The 20567-nt window shown below is 44.6% G+C and overlaps 1 protein-coding gene across 4 annotated transcripts in view; it reads right to left on the bottom strand.

Moving 5' to 3' along the window:
* Window positions 1–19372, bottom strand: part of LOC133381057 (E3 ubiquitin-protein ligase TRIM15-like) — a 34061-nt gene extending 14689 nt beyond the window's left edge. The window contains exons 1-5 of one of the 4 annotated variants that reach the window (XM_061619506.1): window positions 19313–19372; window positions 17753–17806; window positions 13563–13595; window positions 12786–12857; window positions 2816–2911 (exon numbers count right to left, since the gene is read on the bottom strand). In XM_061619506.1, coding sequence (XP_061475490.1) covers window positions 2816–2911; window positions 12786–12857; window positions 13563–13565 — 171 coding nt within the window. In that variant the 5' untranslated portion in view covers window positions 13566–13595; window positions 17753–17806; window positions 19313–19372. Of the gene's footprint in view, window positions 1–2815; window positions 2912–12785; window positions 13528–13562; window positions 13596–17752; window positions 17807–19312 lie in introns of those variants that run through there. The other 3 variants (XM_061619505.1, XM_061619502.1, XM_061619503.1) reach the window with 3 other exon arrangements.
* Window positions 19373–20567: the final 1195 nt, after the last annotated feature.

Below are 20567 nucleotides of genomic sequence, written 5' to 3'. Positions count from 1 at the left end.
TTCAGAAAGTAGCATTGGGGGTCTAAAGCTCAGTGCCATGGGAGTTGGCCTGTGATGTCCCCCATGCTCTTTAACATCTCTATGAATCTGTTGGGAGACGTCATCAGGGGATTCAGAGTGAAGCATCATCGTTGTGCTGAAGGCATCCAGCTTCATCTCTCAATGCCCTCTGAATCAGGAGTGGCGGTTACTGGATCTTGGCCTGGAGGTGGGAATGGGCTGGACATGGGCCACTGAACAGAATACTGTATGTACCCTGCCCTGAGGCCATATGGTGAAGGGAGCGGGTTATAAGTATTCATAATAAATAAAATAAATACTAAATCAAATGGTGCATAATTTAAAGTTCTTCATAATTTCTCTCCTCCTTTCCATTCCTTTTTCCTCGTGTTGTCATGTCTTTTCAGATTGGGGCAGAGAGTAAGCGCCATAAATAAATACATAAACATGTACAGGAAGCCACCACAGATACAAAAGTCTCCTTGTTTTAAAAATGTTGCCTTCCGTGACGGCTGGGGTTGTGTATGCGGCAGAGCCAGTGTCCTTCTCCCACTCACATGTTTACTTTTAGCGCCTAAAGAGGGTTAGAGTTTCCTAAAGATTTCCAAGACTCCGCTCTTTGAAAGGCCTGTCATTAAGAATTTTTGTAGGAGACTTCCGGGAAGGGTGACTTAGCCTGTGCCTGCTTTTGAGACGGGCTCCTGCCTCAAAAGAAGCTTATTCAGATATATCAGTCAGTTTTTTCTTTTTTTTTTGACTGATTAAACTTCTCCCGGGTAGGGAGAAACGAAGAGATTAACCTCAAAGCCTATTTTTGTTGGGACGACCAGATCTCATTAATTTATGGGACGAGGTCCAGCCGACGGAGGTGGGACGGATTTTTAACAGCAAGCTCTATCTGATAAAGCGAACGTTCACCTTATCTTCTAAGAGAGAACGCATTAACAGGCAAGCACCCTTCTTTCTATATTTTTCTTTTATTTGACTTAAATTGTTGCTGTTTAAAAGAGATTTGCCAGATTGATCAGTTTTTGACATCTCACTGGGGAGCCATAACTTCTCTCTGCTACGCACTAATTAATAGCTTATCTCTGTTTTTGTTGCAAAAAGCTGTCCTGGATTTGCATTCTAAAGATATACACAGAAGAGGGATTTCTATTCCAGATTTTTATTTTGAAAAATATTATACTGTTTTGAGACTACTCTCTTTTTGGTCTATTTTATTTTGACGAATCTGTTTCTTGACGATTGCCATTAATTGTTTCGATCCTGGGAACTGCATTTTGTTTACTTAACTATTGGAGAGATAAGGCTGTCTGCTCTGTTTATACTGTGATGTCACCAAGTTTGGAGTATTAACCCAATTGTTGCTGAAATAAGAAGTGGTTTTCCTATATTTTTCTTTTAAAATGGCAATTAAGAAAGTGGCTGAAAATCTGGAAATAACTATGTTTCAGAAAATAATGGATGAGATTGAGATAATGAAAATTGAATTGAGTAAAATGAAGCAGGAGATTAAAGATATAAGGGTCCCTGTGAGAGAGGTGACCCTGGAAGGGGTCCCTGTGAGAGAGGAGACCCCGGAGATTGGAACAGGGGTCCCTGTGAGAGAGGCGACCCTGGAGACTGGAATAGGGGTCCCTGTGAGAGAGGAGATCCCGGAGATTGGAACCAACGTGGAACAGGAACAAGATTTGGAGTCTATGGACTTTAGAAATAAAATCTATTGTTTGGAACTCAATGTTATCTCTGAAGAAATGAATGAAGATTCTAGAGATAAAGTTATCAATGGCATGGATAATCTTCTGGACTGGAATGATGTGATGGAGCCCAATATAGAGAAAATCTATGGAATTATCTGCAGCCATGTGACAATGGAAAAACTTTTAAGAGATGACCCAGTGTATTTTGAAAAAAAGAACAGAGATATGATTTTACAGCAGTATTTCAGCAACCTATTCAGAATGGATGGCAAGAAAATATTTGGGATAGAGGTAATCCCCATCAGACTCTTACTATATGACTATGGCTTTGACAGCAAGATTATTATGGAATACTGATAATGGAAGATTGGATATTGAAATTACTGGACTTAACAAGACTACTGAAGATGGAAGATGGAAAATGGAACTAATAGAGATAATAGAACAATGGCTACTGAAATTATTGAACCTAACAGATTCTGATGTGATGGATTAATTGAAATGTTTATTTTGACTATGGTTATGACAATAAGATTATCATAATTAGTAATGAGATGGATTAATCGATATGCTTATCTGGAAAAAAAAATTGATAGATATATTTCTTAAAGAATTGAAACCTCTCTTTGACTTTTTGTGGAAAGAATAAAGTAATGTTTATGAGATTTGATGATTAAGTAAGATAACTACTGGAGGAAAGTGATTTTATAATATGACTTAAGAGACAGGATTGTTATATATTATAGACTTATAACTGATTTGATCTTTGACAAATGGGAAGTCAATATTTTACTCTTTATTTTTTATTTTTGTTTTTTTTTTTCTCTTTTTTTCTTTTTGTTTAACTATTTTTGATTTTGTTTTTTGTCTTTGAATGTTTTATGATTTTGTCTTGTATGTTTTATGAAAATCTGAATAAAAATTATTGAAAAAAAAAAAAAAAAAAAAAAAGAATTTTTGTAGGAGATCTGGCCATTCCATGTAATAGATGCTCTGCAGAGCAGGACAGAAGAAAGTTTGGTTGTTCTGCAATTGATAGTAGTATTTTCCCATTTATTGGTTCAAGTCCTTGTTCCCTCCCAAGAAATAGTTAAAAGCGAGGCGACACTTACAAGCAGGTCTTGGCTTTCCTTTTCAACATCTGACTTATATGCCAGAATTTTCCCCCTCTCTTTCCTTAGAATCTCCCGGTGACCACAGATCAGACCCTGCAGAAAGAAAGTGCAGGGGGGAGGAGAGAGAGAGAGTGCCATGCATTCCAGTGTCTTGAGATGTGGCCAGCCCTACAGTTATGCAGAATGCTGAATGTCCTCCTCTGTCCCCTAAGCTAGCCTGCTGCTCTCCAGGTGCGCCAGTGCTTAAACAGGATTCAGCTTTCACTCCAACTAATTTCTGTAGCCATCTGAATGGGCCCACCACTCTTGCAGGAGGAAATTGCCACTACAGACCCAAACGTCACCAGATTATTTATTTATTTATTTATTATCTTTATTTATACCCCGCCCTTTTTCCAAGTGGCACTCAGGGCGGCTTACAGCAAACATAAATACATATAATTAAAACATTCAAAATTCTACATTAAAATAAGATTATTAGCAAGATTAAAACATTTAGCATCCACTTAAAATAAACAAAACAAATTTAAAAAGTGCAATTAATCAATAAACAATGCAGCAGCCTCTCAACAAACTGTCCTAACCACCTTTTATTCTAAAAGCCTGTTGGGATAAAAAAGTCTTTGCCTGCCGGCAGGAGGACGACAAGGAGGAGGCCATCCTTGCCTCCTTAGGAATGGAGTTCCAAAGCCTAGGGGCAGCCACCGAAAAGGCCCAACCATGACAAGGGAGTGCTCTGCATCCCCCCTACCTTCAGTCCATCCCTCATATAACTCAGGATAAAGACTAATCACGGGTGTGTGCTACCCTATGTGTTAGACTGATGATTATTTGAGAAATCCCCTTGGCTGCCATGGAGGCCATGAAATCCCAACCCAACCCAATGGCAGCCTCTGTATGGATACTGAAGTAGCCCCAGTCCGTTGTACTGGGGCCCTCCAACTCCATCCTAGAGACCACCTTGGTCAGGGATGCCACTGGGCAAAAGGATGATTGACAGAGGAGCAGCATTCCCAATCTGGCTCTCTGGCCCAACACGAAGTGCAAACCTTCTAAGCCCATCCCAAGATCAAGAGGTTTCTGATAAAGGAGATTGTTCTTCTATGGACAATGCCAACACCCTCTCCTCAACCTCTACAGTCTAGCTGGGTGCTGTATTGATTACCCAGATGGGTACAGTTGAGTTAGGTCAGGCCCACCCAGCTCATCTATCCAAGGCTCAGTAATACATCCCAGGTCAGTCCCTTCATCCAGAACAAAGTCATGGATGAGCAGGGTCTTATTATGGACTGACCTGGCATTCAAGAACAGTATCACTGGAGGAGAGGACTCAACGGATAAGCCACCAGTAACCTCTGGAGGAGTGGGAGGGCTGCAACGGGGGACAGGGAGCAAATATCTAGGCTTCTGCTCCAGATGGTGTTCGGCCCCTCCACTTAAACGATTCCTTCTCATGCCCACTACCACTGAAACTGAAGCAGCATTTAATACTTCTTGTAAGACTAGAGTAACACACACATAGGGATGGGAGAGAAGTTTGATTCACATTTAAAGCCGAATTTATCAAATTTGCACTTATCTGAATTTTGCGATGCAGGTCTCCACCCAGACAGTGTTTACAAAAATGTATTTATTAGGGGAAAGTGAGCATAAAAACAAATATATTAGTAAAAAATAACATACAAAATACATTATATTAGGAGAAATTGTGTGCATTAGTCAAAATTACATACACACATGTGTTTATTAGGAAACATTCACACTAAAATGCTGGAGAATTTCCATGAGGATTTTTTAAAAGAAAAAATAAATCAGAAATTGCTGTGGAAACATGGAGAATTAAATTTAAGATTGGGAAAATGAGAAACTAAGAGAAATTAAATGGATAGATCCTTCCATCACTACACATACACATATTCACATACATGCATTTATATACTGTAGATAATATATCATTTTCTGATCAATCAAGGGGACTCAAGTTTATTTGGACAGGGAATGATAAGACTGGCAGCATATCGTAGCTAAAAGCATATAGCAAGTTACAACATAAGCAGAATATAAGTATAGCATGACTGGCCAAGAGTTTTAATGAGAAACTCAAAGAATACAAGGGGACAGTTGTATTCACCTAGGTCCTACTCAGAGTAGAGCCACTGAAAATGAACCTAACATAGACCTGTCTATTAACTTCAGTTGGTATACTCTGTGTCAGACTAGCAGTGGATACAACCCAAGGTTTTTGGGCGAGAGGCCACAAAGATCTGGAGAGCCGATCAGAAACAGACATCCCGAGTTGGATGGAGATAGGAAAAGTGAATAAAAGGCTATGTTTGGATAGATACAAGTATTAGGCAGAGGGATAAGATCTGGAATGAAGGAACTAATTAAGTAAGTAGTGGAGAGGAAACAAGAAGGACTTGGTCTTAAGACTAGGAATGGAAGAATTTTTCCAATCTTAAATTCATTTCTTCACATTTCTGCAGCAATTTGCGTTAAAAAAAACCTTCATGAAAATTCTTCAACATTTTAGTGTGAATTTCTCCCACTGAACACATTTCTTTATGCAGTTTTGACTAATGTACATATTTGATATAACGTACATAAATTTCTCCTTAATATAATGCATTTTGCATATTATTTTCCCTAGTATAAATATATATTTTATGCACATTTCTAATATATACATTTATATAAACGTTGGTAGGACAACTGAATCGCAAAATTCGGCTCACTGTGAATTTTGAAGAATCGCTGTTTCCATTCTCATGTTGTTCCAGAAAGTGCAAATTTGATAAGATTCAGCTTCAAATGTGGCCAGAATCAAATTTCTCCCCCTTCCCTACTTAGACACATGAGAACTTTGTATGTTATTTTATTTTATTTTAGTTATTTCTTACTCTATCAATTCTGTTATAGCTGTAGCTTAAAAAAACTTTTCAATAATGTGAACTTCACTGATCACTGACGACGCTAAAGTTGGTTCATAGTTCCCAGTTCCTTATTTGCTTGAAAGTTCAAAACACTAAAAAAGAAGAAAAGTTGACAGCTACAGCAACTTCAAGCCAAATTTAACATGTCTCTGAACTCCAAAATATATGTTGGGGTACCCTGTATGATATATCACTGTGATCGGGGGACTCTCCCCATCAAGAATAACAATACATTTATGCAATCAAAATAATCAGGCTTCTGATATTATCATAAATACATAATAATGTCATAAAATCATAAAAAATAAGTAACTGCGGGTGCCCCCCCAAAGTCTGCTGTGGGCCAGGACAAATCATATACCCCAGGAAAGGGGAGGGTGTCCTCTACGAGATGCCGGTGCATCATGCCTGGCCCAGAGCTTCTGCTGGGCACAGGGCACGGAGGAGAAAATCTATACAAAATCAAAGCAGACAAACATACAGGAAAAAATAAGTAACTAGGGGTGCCCACCCCAAAATCTGCTCTGAGCTGGGACAAATCATATACCCCAGGAAAGGGGAGGGAGACCTCTATGAGATGCCAGTGCCCTCCTCCGTGCCCTGAACCCAGTAGAAGCTCTGGGCCAGGCGGGGCACACTAGCATCTCGTAGAGGACACCCTCCCCTTTCCTGGGGTATATGATCTGTCCTGGCCCAGAGCAGATTTTGGGGTGGGCACCCCCAGTTAATTATATTTTTCCTGTATGTTTTTGTCTGCTTTGATTTTGCATAATGCCCTGCTCCCAGCAGAAGCTCTGGGCCAGGTGGGACGCAGTGGCATCTCGTAGAGAACACCCTCCCCTTTCCTGGGGTATATGATTTGTCCTGGCCTAGAGCAGACTTTGGGGGGGCACCTGCAGTTACTTATTTTTTTGGTCAACATCTCTGCTCTCTCCTTCTTGGGCTCCTGCTCTGCACGTGGGCACCTCGCAGGACCAGGCTCCAGGTACTCAGCCAGCTGTGCCTGATACTGTTCCACCTGTCCCTTCTCTGGAAGGGATATATAAGCCGGCTGGCTGAGGGGGCTTGGGAGATCCAGTGCCTGCAAGGGAAGAGGACCATCACCGCCCAGGGAGGGAGAGCCATCTGCCTGCTTTGCTGCTGCTGCTTGGTCAACATCTCTGCTCTCTCCTTCTTGGGCTCCTGCTCTGCACGTGGGCACCTTGCAGGACCAGGCTCCAGGTACTCAGCCAGCTGTGCCTGATACTGTTCCACCTGTCCCTTCTCTGGAAGGGATATATAAGCCAGCTGGCTGAGGGGGCTTGGGAGATCCAGTGCCTGCAACGGAAGAGGACCATCACCGCCCAGGGAGGGAGAGCCATCTGCCTGCTTTGCTGCTGCTGCTTGGTCAACATCTCTGCTCTCTCCTTCTTGGGCTCCTGCTCTGCACGTGGGCACCTTGCAGGACCAGGCCCCAGGTGGCGCTTTTCCCGGGAAGAACGGTTTGAGAGCTGCGTTGGTGCGCATGGAGCACGGGACTGTGGTTGTTGTGTAGACCTGAATGGAATGAGTGGATGTTTGTATGACTGTATGTTGTGAGTGTGTGTGTATTTTTATTTTATTTTTATTTTATTTTATTATGTGCCTGGGCGGGAGGATAGAGTATTGGGAGGGGGGACCAGAGGGGGCCCCTGTTAGCGTAGTGACGGGTAATGGGAGGTATGGCGTTGTGAGGAGGACATGCCGGTTGAGGGGAACTCGGCCCAGACAATTGGTGGCTGTACCGTGTTCCGGTCCTCCCCACATCCACAGGATTGCTGGTAGTTCTATCAGCCAACTCTCGGATCTCCAGTTGCTGCTTCTTAATGCCAGATCGGTAAATAATAAAGCTTCCCTCATCCATGATTTAATTGTGGATGAGGCGGCCGATCTGGCGTTTATTACTGAGACATGGGTGAGTGATCTGGGAGGCATTAATCTCTCCCAGCTGTGCCCACCTGGGTACTCGGTTCAGCATCTGGGTAGATCCGAGGGTCGGGGAGGGGCAATCGCTGTGGTCTATAGAAGTTCCATCCCTCTCATTAGGCACCCTATCCAGGTAGCTAATGGTCTGGAGTGTCTCCATATTACGTTGGGTCAGCGAGACAGACTGGGAATACTGTTGGTGTACCGTCCACCCTGCTGCCCAACAGCCTCCCTAACTGAGCTGACGGAGGTGGTCTCGGGTTTGGTGTTGCAATCCCCCAAATTTATGGTATTGGGGGATCTCAACATTCATGCCGAGACCGCTTTGTCTGGGGCGGCTCAGGACTTCATGGCCTCCATGACAGCCATGGGGCTGTCTCAATTTGTTACTGGCCCTACGCATATTTCGGGGCACACTCTAGACTTAATTTTTGCTACTGGAGCAGGGGATGGTGATCTGGGAGTGAGGGATTTTACATCTATTCCTCTGTCATGGACAGATCATCGCCTATTGAGGTGTAGGCTCACAATGTTTTCTCCCCTCTGCAAGGGTGGAGGACCAATTAAGATGGTCTGCCCCCGGAGACTAATGAATCCTGAAGGTTTTCAGAAGGCTCTGGGGAGTTTTCCGGCTGATAAAACTGACGCTCCTGTCGAAACCCTGGTCAATCTGTGGAATACGGAAATGACCCGGGCAGTTGACACGATCGCCCCGGTGCGCCCTCTCCTCTGCAGAGCTCAATTGGCTCCGTGGTTTACCCCGGAGCTAAGAGTGATGAAGCAAGAAAGGAGACGGCTTGAGTGCAAATGGAGACGAACTCCCGACGGCTGTGGTCTTGCACTTGTGAAGATCTCTACCAAGCTCTATGTGAAGGCGGTGAGGGCAGCGAAGAAGCAGTACTTTGCTGCCTCCATTCAGTCATCTTCTAACCGCCCAGCGGAACTTTATAAGGTTGTTCGGGGACTTTTACACTCTGGTCCTCAGAACGCAATAATACCATCAATAGCCCGCTGTAATGAGTTTGCGAGACACTTCCAAGATAAGATCACAAACATCCGCCGGGACCTTGACTCCAATATTGTAGCAGTTGAGCCTAATGAGGTGTCCGGAGCACAGTCCTGTCCTGTTTTATTGGATGAATTTCAGTTGGTTCAGCTCGAGGACGTGGACAAGGTGCTTGGACAGGTGCGGGCGACCACTTCTGCTCTGGATCCTTGCCCCTCATGGCTAATAAAAGCTAGCAGGAACGGAACAGCCGGATGGGCCAAGGAGGTGATCAATGCCTCTTTACGAGAGGGAGTGGTACCACCCTGCCTGAAACAGGCGGTGGTGAGACCGCTCCTAAAGAAACCCTCCTTGGACCCTGAAAATCTTGACAACTATAGACCGGTAACAAATGTTCCGTTCCTGGGCAAGGTTTTAGAGCGTGTGGTCGCTCACCAGCTCCAGGCTCTCTTGGATGAAACTGATTATCTGGATCCATGTCAATCGGGCTTTCGGCCGGGGTTTGGTACAGAAACAGCCTTGGTCGCCCTGTATGATGACCTCTGTCGGGAGAAAGACAGAGGGAGTATAACTCTGTTGGTTCTCCTTGATCTCTCAGCGGCTTTTGATACCATCGACCATGGTATCCTTCTGGGGCGACTTGCGGACTTGGGAGTTGGAGGCACTGCTTGGCAGTGGCTGTGCTCCTACCTCGAGAATCGTCTCCAGAAGGTGGTGCTTGGGGAGCATTACTCGAGTCCCTGGGTACTCCAATATGGGGTCCCACAGGGTTCAGTTCTGTCCCCCATGCTCTTTAATATCTATATGAAGCCGCTGGGCGAGGTCATTAGGAGATTTGGAGTGCGTTTCCAGCAATATGCTGATGATACGCAGCTCTACTTCTCCTTTTCATCTTCTTCAGGTGAGGCTGTTAATGTACTAAACCACTGCCTGGCCATGATAATGGACTGGATGAGAGCTAATAAACTGAGACTCAATCCTGACAAGACTGAGATGCTGTTGGTGGGGGGGCTCTCTGCCCGGATGGTTGATGTCCGACCTGCCCTAGATGGGGTTACACTCCCCCTAAAGGAGCAGGTCCGTAGTTTGGGGGTCTTATTAGATCCGCTCCTGTCACTGGAGGCTCAAGTAGCCTCGGTGGCACAGAATGCGTTCTACCAGCTTCGGCTGGTAGCCCAACTACGACCCTATCTGGATAAGGAGAACCTTGCCACAGTTATCCATGCTCTGGTAACCTCTAGATTGGACTACTGTAATGCACTCTACGTAGGGTTACCTCTGAAGACGGTTCGGAAACTTCAGCTGGTGCAGAATGCTGCGGCCAGAGTTCTTACTGGGACAAAAAAATTTGATCATATAACACCTGTCCTGGCCCAGCTGCACTGGCTACCAATATGTTTCCGGGCCAGATTCAAAGTGTTGGTTCTTACCTATAAAGCCCTTAACGGCATCGGACCGCAATACCTGGCGGAACGCCTCTCCCGCTATGTACCTACCCGGTCGCTGCGCTCGACGTCAAAGGCCCTTCTCCGTGTCCCAACGCATAGGGAGGCACGGAGAACGATAACTAGAGCTAGGGCCTTCTCAGTGGTGGCCCCCGAACTATGGAATGCCCTCCCTGATGAGATACGCCTGGCGCCTTCTTTGTTATCTTTTCGGCGCCAGGTAAAGACCTACCTCTTCACCCAGGCATTTTAAAAATTTAAAAATTTGAATTTAAAATTGAAAATTTTTAATTATGTTTTATTGTGTATTGTATTTACATCCACTTGTATTTTAACCTGTTTTATTATGCTGTACACCGCCCTGGGAGCTTATTGCTATAGGGCGGTCTAAAAATGTAATAAAATAAATAAATAAATAAAAATTTCCTTTAAGTTTTTCTCTGCTTGGGTTTCGCGTAGATGCCCTCTTCCGTGCCCTGCACCCAGCAGAGACTCTGGACTAGGCGGGACGCAGTGGCATCTCGTAGAGGACACCGTCCACCTTTCCTGGGGTATATGATTTGTCTTGGCCCAGAGCACCCCAAGTTACTTATTTTCCTGTATGTTTTTGTCCGCTTTCGTATTGGATTGATGCCCTCATCTGTTCCCTGCACCTAGCAGAAGCTCTGGGCCAGGCAGGAGCCACTGGCATGTCATAGAGGACATCCTCCCCTTTCCTGGGCTGTATGATTTGTCCTGGCCCACACCAGAGTTTGGGGTGGGCACCCCCAGCTACGTATTTTTTCCTATAAGTTTTTCTCTGCTTGGGTTTTGCATAGATGCCCTCCTCCGTACCCGGCACACAGCAGAAGCTCTGGGCCAGGCAGGATGCAGTGGCATCTTGTAGAGGACACCCTCCCCTTTCCTGGGCTGTATGATTAGTCCTGGCCCAGAGCAGATTTTGGGGTGGGCACCCGCAGTTACTTATTTTTTCCTGTATGTTTTTGTCTGCTTTGATTTTGCATAGATGCCTTCCCCGTGCCCTGCGCCCAGCAGAAGCTCTAGGCCAGGTGGGATGCCCAGAGCAGATTTTGGGGTGGGCACCCCCAGTTACTTATTTTTTCCTGTATGTTTTTGTCTGCTTTCATTTTGCATAGATGTCTTCCCAGTGCCCTGCGCCCAGCAGAAGCTCTAGGCCAGGCGGGATGCCCAGAGCAGATTTTGGGGTGGGCACCCGCAGTTACTTATTTTTTCATGTATGTTTTTGTCTGCTGTGATTTTGCATAGATGCCTTCCCCGTGCCCTGCGCCCAGCAGAAGCTCTAGGCCAGGCGGGATGCCCAGAGCAGATTTTGGGGTGGGCACCTGCAGTTACTTATTTTTTCCTGTATGTTTTTGTCTGCTTTGATTTTGCATAGATGCCTTCCCCGTGCCCTGCGCCCAGCAGAAGCTCTAGGCCAGGCGGGATGCCCAGAGCAGATTTTGGGGTGGGCACCCCCAGTTACTTATTTTTTCCTGTATGTTTTTGTCTGCTTTCATTTTGCATAGATGCCTACCCCGTGCCCTGCGCCCAGCAGAAGCTCTAGGTCAGGCGGGATGCCCAGAGCAGATTTTGGGGTGGGCACCCGCAGTTACTTATTTTTTTCTGCATGTTTTTGTCTATTTTGATGTTGCATGGATGCTCTCCTTGGTGCCCTGCGCCCAGTAGAAGCTCTGGGCCAGGCAGGAAGCACTGGCATCTTGTAGAGGACACCCTCCCCTTTCCTGGGGTATATGATTTGTCCCGGCTCAGAGCAGATTTTGGGGTGGGCACCCCCAGTTACTTATTTTTTCTTGTATGTTTGTCTGCTTTGATTTTGTATAGATTTTCTCCTCCATGCCCTGCGCCCAGTAGAAGCTCTGGGCCAGGCGGGAAGCACTGGCATCTTGTAGAGGACACCCTCCCCTTTCCTGGGGTATATGATTTGTCCCAGCTCAGAGCAGATTTTGGGGTGGGCACCCCCAGTTACTTATTTTTTCCTGTATGTTTGTCTGCTTTGATTTTGTATAGATTTTCTCCTCCATGCCCTGCGCCCAGTAGAAGCTCTGGGCCAGGCGGGAAGCACTAGCATCTTGTAGAGGACACCCTCCCCTTTCCTGGGGTATATGATTTGTCCTGGCCCACAGCAGACTTTGGGGGGGCACCCGCAGTTACTTATTTTTTATGATTTTATGACATTATTATGTATTTATGATAATATCAGAAGCCTGATAATTTTGATTGAATAAATGTATTGTTATTCTTGATGGGGAGAGTCCCCCGATCACAGTGATATATCATACAGGGTACCCCAACATATAGGGTACCCCAACATATATTTTGGAGTTCAGAGACATGTTAAATTTGGCTTGAAGTTGCTGTAGCTGTCAACTTTTCTTCTTTTTTAGTGTTTTGAACTTTCAAGCAAATAAGGAACTGGGAACTAGGAACCAACTTCAGCGTTGTCTATCACTGCTTGGTTCCGAGGGTGAGAAGGTTCCAATGAACTCCAGGTTTGCTTTAAGCAAGGTTAGTAGGGATTCCTTTTGGAGAGTGTTAGAGCTCACATCTCATAGATATCAAAATAACATTCCTGCACTCTGCTTCCCCCACCCCCGCCAGGGTCCCAAGAAAAATCTTACCTTGTACTCTTGGAAAGCCTCTTCCAAAGGAATCTCCTTGTGATTTTCATGTTCCTTGGATTTGTCACACACCTGAGAGATGGGGGTTTCATCATCCTTATGGAAGAGTTTCTGGTGCTCCTGGGGTTTCTCACAGACTCTCCCCTTTCCTTCCATCTCTTTTTTTACCACCTGAAAACTGAGCTTCCTGGCTATTTCTGCAACATTTGCTAGCTGCCAATTGAGCCTAATGCTTCCTTGCTGCACCATTAATCTGCACTGAGGACAGGCAGCCTCCATCTCCGCCTCCCCCCAGCTCTGGCTCAGGCAGGTTTTACAGAAGTTGTGCCCGCACACTGGATCCTGGAAATACTCCAGGCAGATGGGGCAAGTGGCTTCCTCACAGAGATCCTGCACGGGACCCCCAGTAGCAGCCATGGCTGTAAGTACTAAACATACAAGGCAATGAAGTTAAGTTTCACTTTCCAGCCAGTGACTAGATGTTTCCCTTCCTATAAATGACTCAGGGCCTCTGTTGCCATGACAACATGAGCACTGTAAAGGAATAGCCTCTTGTTCAAGAAAATGCATTTTTAAAAGATAGGCATGAATTTAGAAAAACACATTTAGAAAAATACGTGTATACTCTACATATAAACAACTTTTTATAAAAGCCAATGGCTGACCTGGAGCACCTGGTTTCAAAAAAGCCCTTTCCACTCAGATATTCTATGCACATTGTCTTAATATCCCATGCAAGTAAAGTAATGCTCAAGATTCTACAACAAAGGCTCTTACCATATATGAAGCGAGAAATGCCAGATGTCCAAGCTGGATTCAGAAAGGGAAGAGGCACCAGAGATCATATTGCAAACATACATTGGATAATGGAACAGACCAAAGAATTTCAGAAATAAATCACCCTGTGCTTTATAGATTACAGCAAAGCCTTTGAATGTGTAGATCATGAAAAACTAAGGAATGCATTAAAAGAAATGGGGGTGCCACAGCATCTGATTGTCCTGATGCGCAACCTATACTCTGGACAAGAGGCTACTGTAAGGACAGAATATGGAGAAACTGATTGGTTCCCCATCGGAAAGGGTGTGAGACAGGGGTGTATTTTATCACCCTATCTGTTTAATCTGTACGCAGAACATATACGGAAAGCAGGGTTGGATCACAATGAAGGACGTGTGAAAATTGGAGGGAGCAATATCAATAATTTAAGATATGCAGACGATACCATACTACTAGCAGAAACCAGTGATGATTTGAAATGAATGCTTATGAAAGTTAAAGAGGAAAGCACAAAAGCAGGGTTAAATTTTTTATTTTATTTTATTTTGGCATCAACATACCTCCAAATTAACCATGAGCTCTGAGAGGTTCACAAATTAACTTCAATAAAATACTAATACAATCCACTTAAAATAATCAGTACAAGAGCTGCATCGGCACAAAACTCAGCTTAAAGCTTGCCGAGGGGGGTTGACCAAGTGGATCCAGGGTGTGGTTAATACATCATTGCAGGAGGGAGTGGTTCCAGCCGCCCTGAAAGAGGCAGTGATCCAACCGCTCCTGAAAAAGCCCACCCTGTGGACCCATTGGTCTGCGACAATTACTGACCAGTTGCAAATGCCCCCTTCTTAGGGAAGGTGATTGAGAGGGTTGTGGCACAGCAATTGTAAGTACTCTTGGATGAAACAGATTATTTTGACCCATCCCAGTCTGGGTTCAGGCCTGGTTATGGGACTGAATCGGCCTTGGTTGCCCTGATGGATGACCTTTATCAGGAGGACGGGGGGGTGCGACCCTGTTACTCTTACTTGATCTCTCAGTGGCTTTTGATACCATTGACCATGGTATCCTTCTGGGCCGACTTGGTGAGATGGGTATTGGAGGCACTGTTTTACAGTAGTTCCAGTCCTATCTCCAAGGTCGTTTTCAGAGAATAGCATTGGGTGATTGTCTTTTGACCCCCTGGCAGTTGTGCTGTGGGGTGCCACAGGGTACAATCTTGTCCCCCATGCTGTTTAACATCTATATGAAGCCCTTGGGAGCAGTCATCAGGAGATTTGGGGCAAGGTGTCAGTAGTACACTGATAATACCCAGCTCTATTTCTCTGTAACCTCTGAATCAGGAGAGGCCGCGCAAGCCCTGGAGTCGGTGGTGGGCTGGATGAGGGCCAATAAACTGAGTCTGAATCCTAGCAAGATGGAGGCGCTGTGGGTTGGTGGTTCCTAAGTTCAGATAATTGGTCAGTTGCCTGCTTTGGATGGGGTCGTACTCCCTCTGAAAGAGCAGGCCCGTAGTCTGGGGGTGCTCCCGGATCCATCTTTGTCACTAGAGGCCCAGGTGACCTCAGTGGCTAGGAGTGCCTTTTACCAGCTTTGGCTGGTAAGACAGCTGCGGCCGTTTCTGGACCGGGATAGTCTGGCAACTGTTGTCCACGTACTGGTAACATCCAGGCTGGATTATTGTAAAGTGCTCTATGTGGGGCTGCCCTTGAGGTTGGTCCGGAAGCTGCAGCTGGTGTAAAATGTGGTGGCAAGATTGCTCACTGGGGCAGGGTATCACCAACATGTCACCCTGCTGCTGAAAGAACTACACTGGCTGCCCATTCGCTACTGGGCCAAGTTCAAGGTTCTAGTTTTGGTGTACAAAGCCCTATACACAGTGGTGTGCTGGTAAATGTTTAACAACCGGCTCTCCAGGAAAAAAAAATCCAAGCTGGATTTAGAAAGGGAAGAGGCACCAGAGATCATATTGCAAGCGTACGCTGGATAATGGAACGGACCAAGGTATTTCAGAAGAAAATCACCCTGTGCTTTATAGATTACAGCAAAGTCTTTGATTGTGTAGATCACAAAATACTATGGAACGGTTTTAAAAGAAATGGGGGTACCACAGTATCTGATTGTTCTGATGCACAACCTAGACTATGGACAAGAGGCTAGTGTAAGGACAGAATATGGAGAAACGAATTGGTTCCCCACTGGAAAGGGTGTGAGACAGGGGTGTATTTTATCATCCTATCTGTTTAATCCATATGCAGAACACATCATATGGAAAGTGGGATTGGCCCAAGATGAAGGAGGTGTGAAAATTGAGGGAGAAATATCAGTAATTTAAGATATGTAGATGATACCATACTCTTAGCAGAAACCAGTAATGTTCTGAAATGAATGCTGATGAAAGTTAAAGAGGAAAGCACAAAAGCAGGACTACAGCTGAACGTCAAGAAGACTAAAGTAATAACAGAAGATTTATGTAACTTTAAAGTTGACAACGAAGACATTGAACTTGCCAAGGGTTATCAATACAATCATTAACAAAAATAGAGACAATAGTCAAGAAATCAGAAGAAGGCTAGGACTGGGGAGGGCAGTTATGAGAGAACTAGAAATGGTCCTCAAATGCAAAGATGTATCACTGAACAGTAAAGTCAGGATCATTCAGACCATGGTATTCCCGATCTCTATGTATGGATGTGAAAGTTGGACAGTGAAAAAAGCGGATAAGAGAAAAATTAACTCATTTGAAATGTGGTGTTGGAGGAGTGCTTTGTGCATACCATGGACTGCAAAAAAGACAAATAATAATAATAATAAAATAATAATAAAATTTTATTTATGAGTCGCCTATCTGGCTGAATTAACGGCCACTCTAGGCGACGTACATTAATACAATAAAATACAATATACAATCAATAAGACCATCATTCATCTAAGCACCACTCTACCAATTAATAACAACATTAATAACTAACCCGCCCCAGAGATCCCATAGGCCTGCCTGAATAGCCAGGTCTTCAAGGCCCGGCGGAAACCTATTAAGGAGGGGGCATGGTGAAGATCGAAAGGAAGGGAATTCCCAAGGGTGGGAGCCACAATCGAAAATGCCCTCTCTCTGGTCCGCACCAGCCTAGCTGTTTTAACTGGTGGAACCGAGAGAAGGTCTTGTGTGGCTGATCTCGTCAGGTGGCATAATTGGTGATGCTGGAGGCGCTCCTTCAGATAAACTGGGCCGAAACCATATAGGGCTTTCAAGGTCAACACCAACACCTTGAATTGGGCCAGGTAAATAACCGGTAGCCAGTGTAGATCTACTAACACCGGAGTAATATGATCACGGTGACGGCTATTCATGAGCAACCGAGCCGCCGCATTCTGTATCAGTTGTAATTTCCGGACCGTTTTCAAGGGTAGCCCCACGTAGAGCGCACTGCAGTAGTCTAAGCGAGAGGAGACCAGAGCATGTATCACCCGTGGAAGCAGATGGGCTGGAAGGTAGGGTTGCAGCCTTCATATCAGATGTAATTGATACCAAGCTGCCCGGCTCACAGCCAAAATCTGAGCCTCCATAGACAGCTGGGAGTCAAGAATGACCCCAAGGCTACGGACCTGGTCTTTCAGGGGCAAGCTTACCCCATTGAACACCAGGTCTATATCTCCCAATCTTCCCTTGTCGCCCACTAGCAACACTTTGGTCTTGTCGGGGTTTAGCTTCAGCCTATTCCTTCCCATCCATTCACTTACGGAGTCCAGGCACTTGGATATGGTATCCACAGCCAAATCTGGTGAGGATTTAAACGAGAGATAGAGCTGAGTGTCATCCGCATATTGGTGGCACTGCAGCCCAAATCTCCTGATGGCCCCCAGCGGCTTTACATAGATGTTGAATAGCATGGGGGAGAGGATAGAACCCTGTGGCACTCCACAAGTGAGAGGCCAAGGGTCTGAAACCTCATCCCCCAATGCCACCCGCTGGCGCCTGTCTGAGAGATAATTGGGTGTTAGAACAAATTAAACCAGAACTGTCACTAGAAGCTAAAATGATGAAATTGAGGTTGTCATACTTTGGATGCATAACGAGAAGACATGATTCACTAGAAAAGACCATAATACTGGGAAAAACAGAAGGGAGTAGAAAAAGAGAAAGACCAAACAAGAGATGGATTGATTCCATCAAGGAAGCCACAGACCTGAACTTACAAGATCTGAACAGGGTGGTTTATAACAGATGCTGTTGGAGGTTGCTGATTCATAGGGTCGCCATAAGTTGAAATAACAGAACACAAAGAGAAATTTGTTAGTCTCAAAAATTAATTGAGGTATGCTTAACATATATGACCTGCAGACTTCATTTTTAAAAAAAGGAATAATAATTCTGCCACTAGCATAAGATATTGACATTACTTCTTGTACTTCCCTTTCTCTAGCAACTCAGTCCAATAAGAGGAAATGCACATGCAAATACATGCTACATGCACGTTTTCCATCAATCATAAAGTCCAATAATGAAACAGTCAGGCTATGCTTGGTACCACTTATCATCTATTGGGGGGGGGAAGGGAAAGACTAAATCTAAACTTCCACTGATGATCAACACTATTTAACATAATAGCTTGTATCCAGTGTATTGAGTAATGGTTCCATCAGAGCAAAGATTTTTGCTTGAGCGATAGGATAGGACATCCCCCCTCTCCTTCCCCCATGCACCCTCTAAATTTGTTGTAGAGGTTTTCCTAACCCTCCAGAACAGATTTGAGAATGGGGGATATGCAAAGGGTTGAGGTGGGAGTCTTGTGCGAATGGAAATCCTTGCATTAACAAGATGTGTTAACTGAATACCATCCAAGATGATGGCTTCTGAAATGGGCTTCTAAACCAAGGGAAACACACCCATTTCATCCTATTAGTACTGGAATTATTTTTCTTGTACTGTTTCTAGGGAAGGGGTAGCCAATATAGTGCCCCCCAGGTGGTGTAGACTAGATCTCCCATAATCCCTGACAATTGGCTGTGCTGGCTGGGGCTCATACGAGTTTTAGTCCAAAACAATGAAAAGGCACCGTGTTGGCTAGCCCTGTTGACAGACCCTAGGCTGCGGGGACTGTCAAAATTACTGTTTTCAAACAATTGCCACTGTCAACTAAGTGGTTAGAAACCAGAACCATTAGTTCTAGAAACCTGCCCTTTAAAAAAAAAATACTCTCAGATTATCAAGATTATTTTAACAGCAGCTAGATTTTGTTCTCTAGTTCTGGCAATATTCCACAATCCCAGCACAATTGCAAACCATGCACATTTCCATTGCATGATTGGCCCAGAAGATTGGTTAAAAAAAAGAGTCCTGTATAGCACAACATGACAAAGTACATGAAAAGAATTGCTGCCATCTCAAAATGAGTAATGCTAATCAGTATAATTATATTTCTTAAAACTACACTGAGCTGTGTCATTTGTAGCCCTACCGCAAAAAAGGCAGAAAACAAACTTGCCCAAGAACCTTAGTAAAATGCTGAGGTGGGACATAAGAGCCCCAAAATATAAAGCCACTCCTTTAAATCCACACTCTTCTGTTCCAACATAACATCAATTTTACACAAGGCAAAGCGTTTCCCCAAATCACCTCTAGATAAAATTACACCACCCAGACCCACAGGCCCACCCTTCCCCTCCCACACAGGCCCTGGGTCCTCCATTTTCTCTTTCTCCCCTGGCCCAGGTCAAACATTTTTTTCTTCCCCCACAGTAACTACCTTTCCCTCTTCCACAGAGCCACACGTGCAACTGCTCCCTTGCTATCTACTCCTTTTCTCTCCAGTTAGAGAAATGCACATGCAAAACTGCATTCCAGTTAGAACTATTCTCTCTCTTCTCTCTGCTGTTCCTGCCCAATCAGAACTGTTGTCTCAGTTCTAATCAGTGTTCTCATTGGAGAAAAAAGGGAACAGTTTTAACTGGTCTCTTCTCTCCGCTGGTTGTGTCTATTTTTGATTCTGTGGCCAATTATAATGGTAGAAGGCCTAAGAAAATGGTGTCGGTGAGAGTTAAGAAAAGTTGATGGCTGTTATAAAGAGGTGATGTTTTGACCGCTCCTGAAAAAGTCCACCCTGGCAGAGCTTGGAAAAGTTTTTTTTGAACTACAACTCCCATCAGCCCCAGCCAGCACATGCTGGCTGGGGCTGATGGGAGTTGTAGTTCAAAAAAGTAACTTTTCCAAGCTCTGCCCTGGACCCACCGGTTTTTGACAACTACCGGAAGATGGTGCAGCGAGCAGCTGTGGTTGTTTGAGAGCTGCGACTTGTCTCAATTTTTATCACTTATTTTGATTACTTTTATCTATTTTTATTAAGAATTTTCTGGTTTTAGTCCTATAGTTTGTTAGTTTTTAGTCCTTTACCCTGTTTTTAGGAAATTAATTTTAGGAAGTCTCATACCTCTGAGCATTCCATCTGTCTGCCCACTGGCTTTTGTTTTGTTTTGTTTATATTACACTGCCGAAGAAGCTGGGAAAAGGAAAGCATTTTATCAAGGACACTACTTGCCGCTCCATTATTTACAAGAAAGACATTGAACGGAGTCGACACAACGCTGATATCTTAGACGTCTTCTCGACATGGGGGGCAGGGGTTGCGTTTACTCAGAACAGCAGCGGCAGATTAATTACTGTCAAGTGAAAGAAAACTGATTTACAGAGGTACGGTCAGACTTGAGCTGCTCCCCCCTGCAAAGTAAAGTAAGTAGCACAGATAAATCCATACTTGGACTTGCATAAAAACTAGAGAAAAAGAAGTGGTGCTTACTCAAGAGGAAAGGGGTGTCATGAAATTGTGAATTTCTGTGCATTTGTTAACCTGGTTTGTGTATCATGGCTCAGTTACAAGGAACTATGGGAGTTACATCCTGGCAGGAGACAGGCCTCTGTGAGAGGAAAATGTTAAGCTTCATTTCCAGCTGCAAGCAGTTGGGGAGGCCTGAACAGAAACATCTGGTTATCTCTGCTAATCGCTG

This window comes from Rhineura floridana, chromosome 3 (assembly GCF_030035675.1).
Source record: "Rhineura floridana isolate rRhiFlo1 chromosome 3, rRhiFlo1.hap2, whole genome shotgun sequence".
NCBI lineage: Eukaryota > Metazoa > Chordata > Lepidosauria > Squamata > Rhineuridae > Rhineura > Rhineura floridana.
The sequence above is the reverse complement of the archived record's forward strand: the minus strand, read 5'-3'. Positions and strand labels throughout refer to the sequence as shown.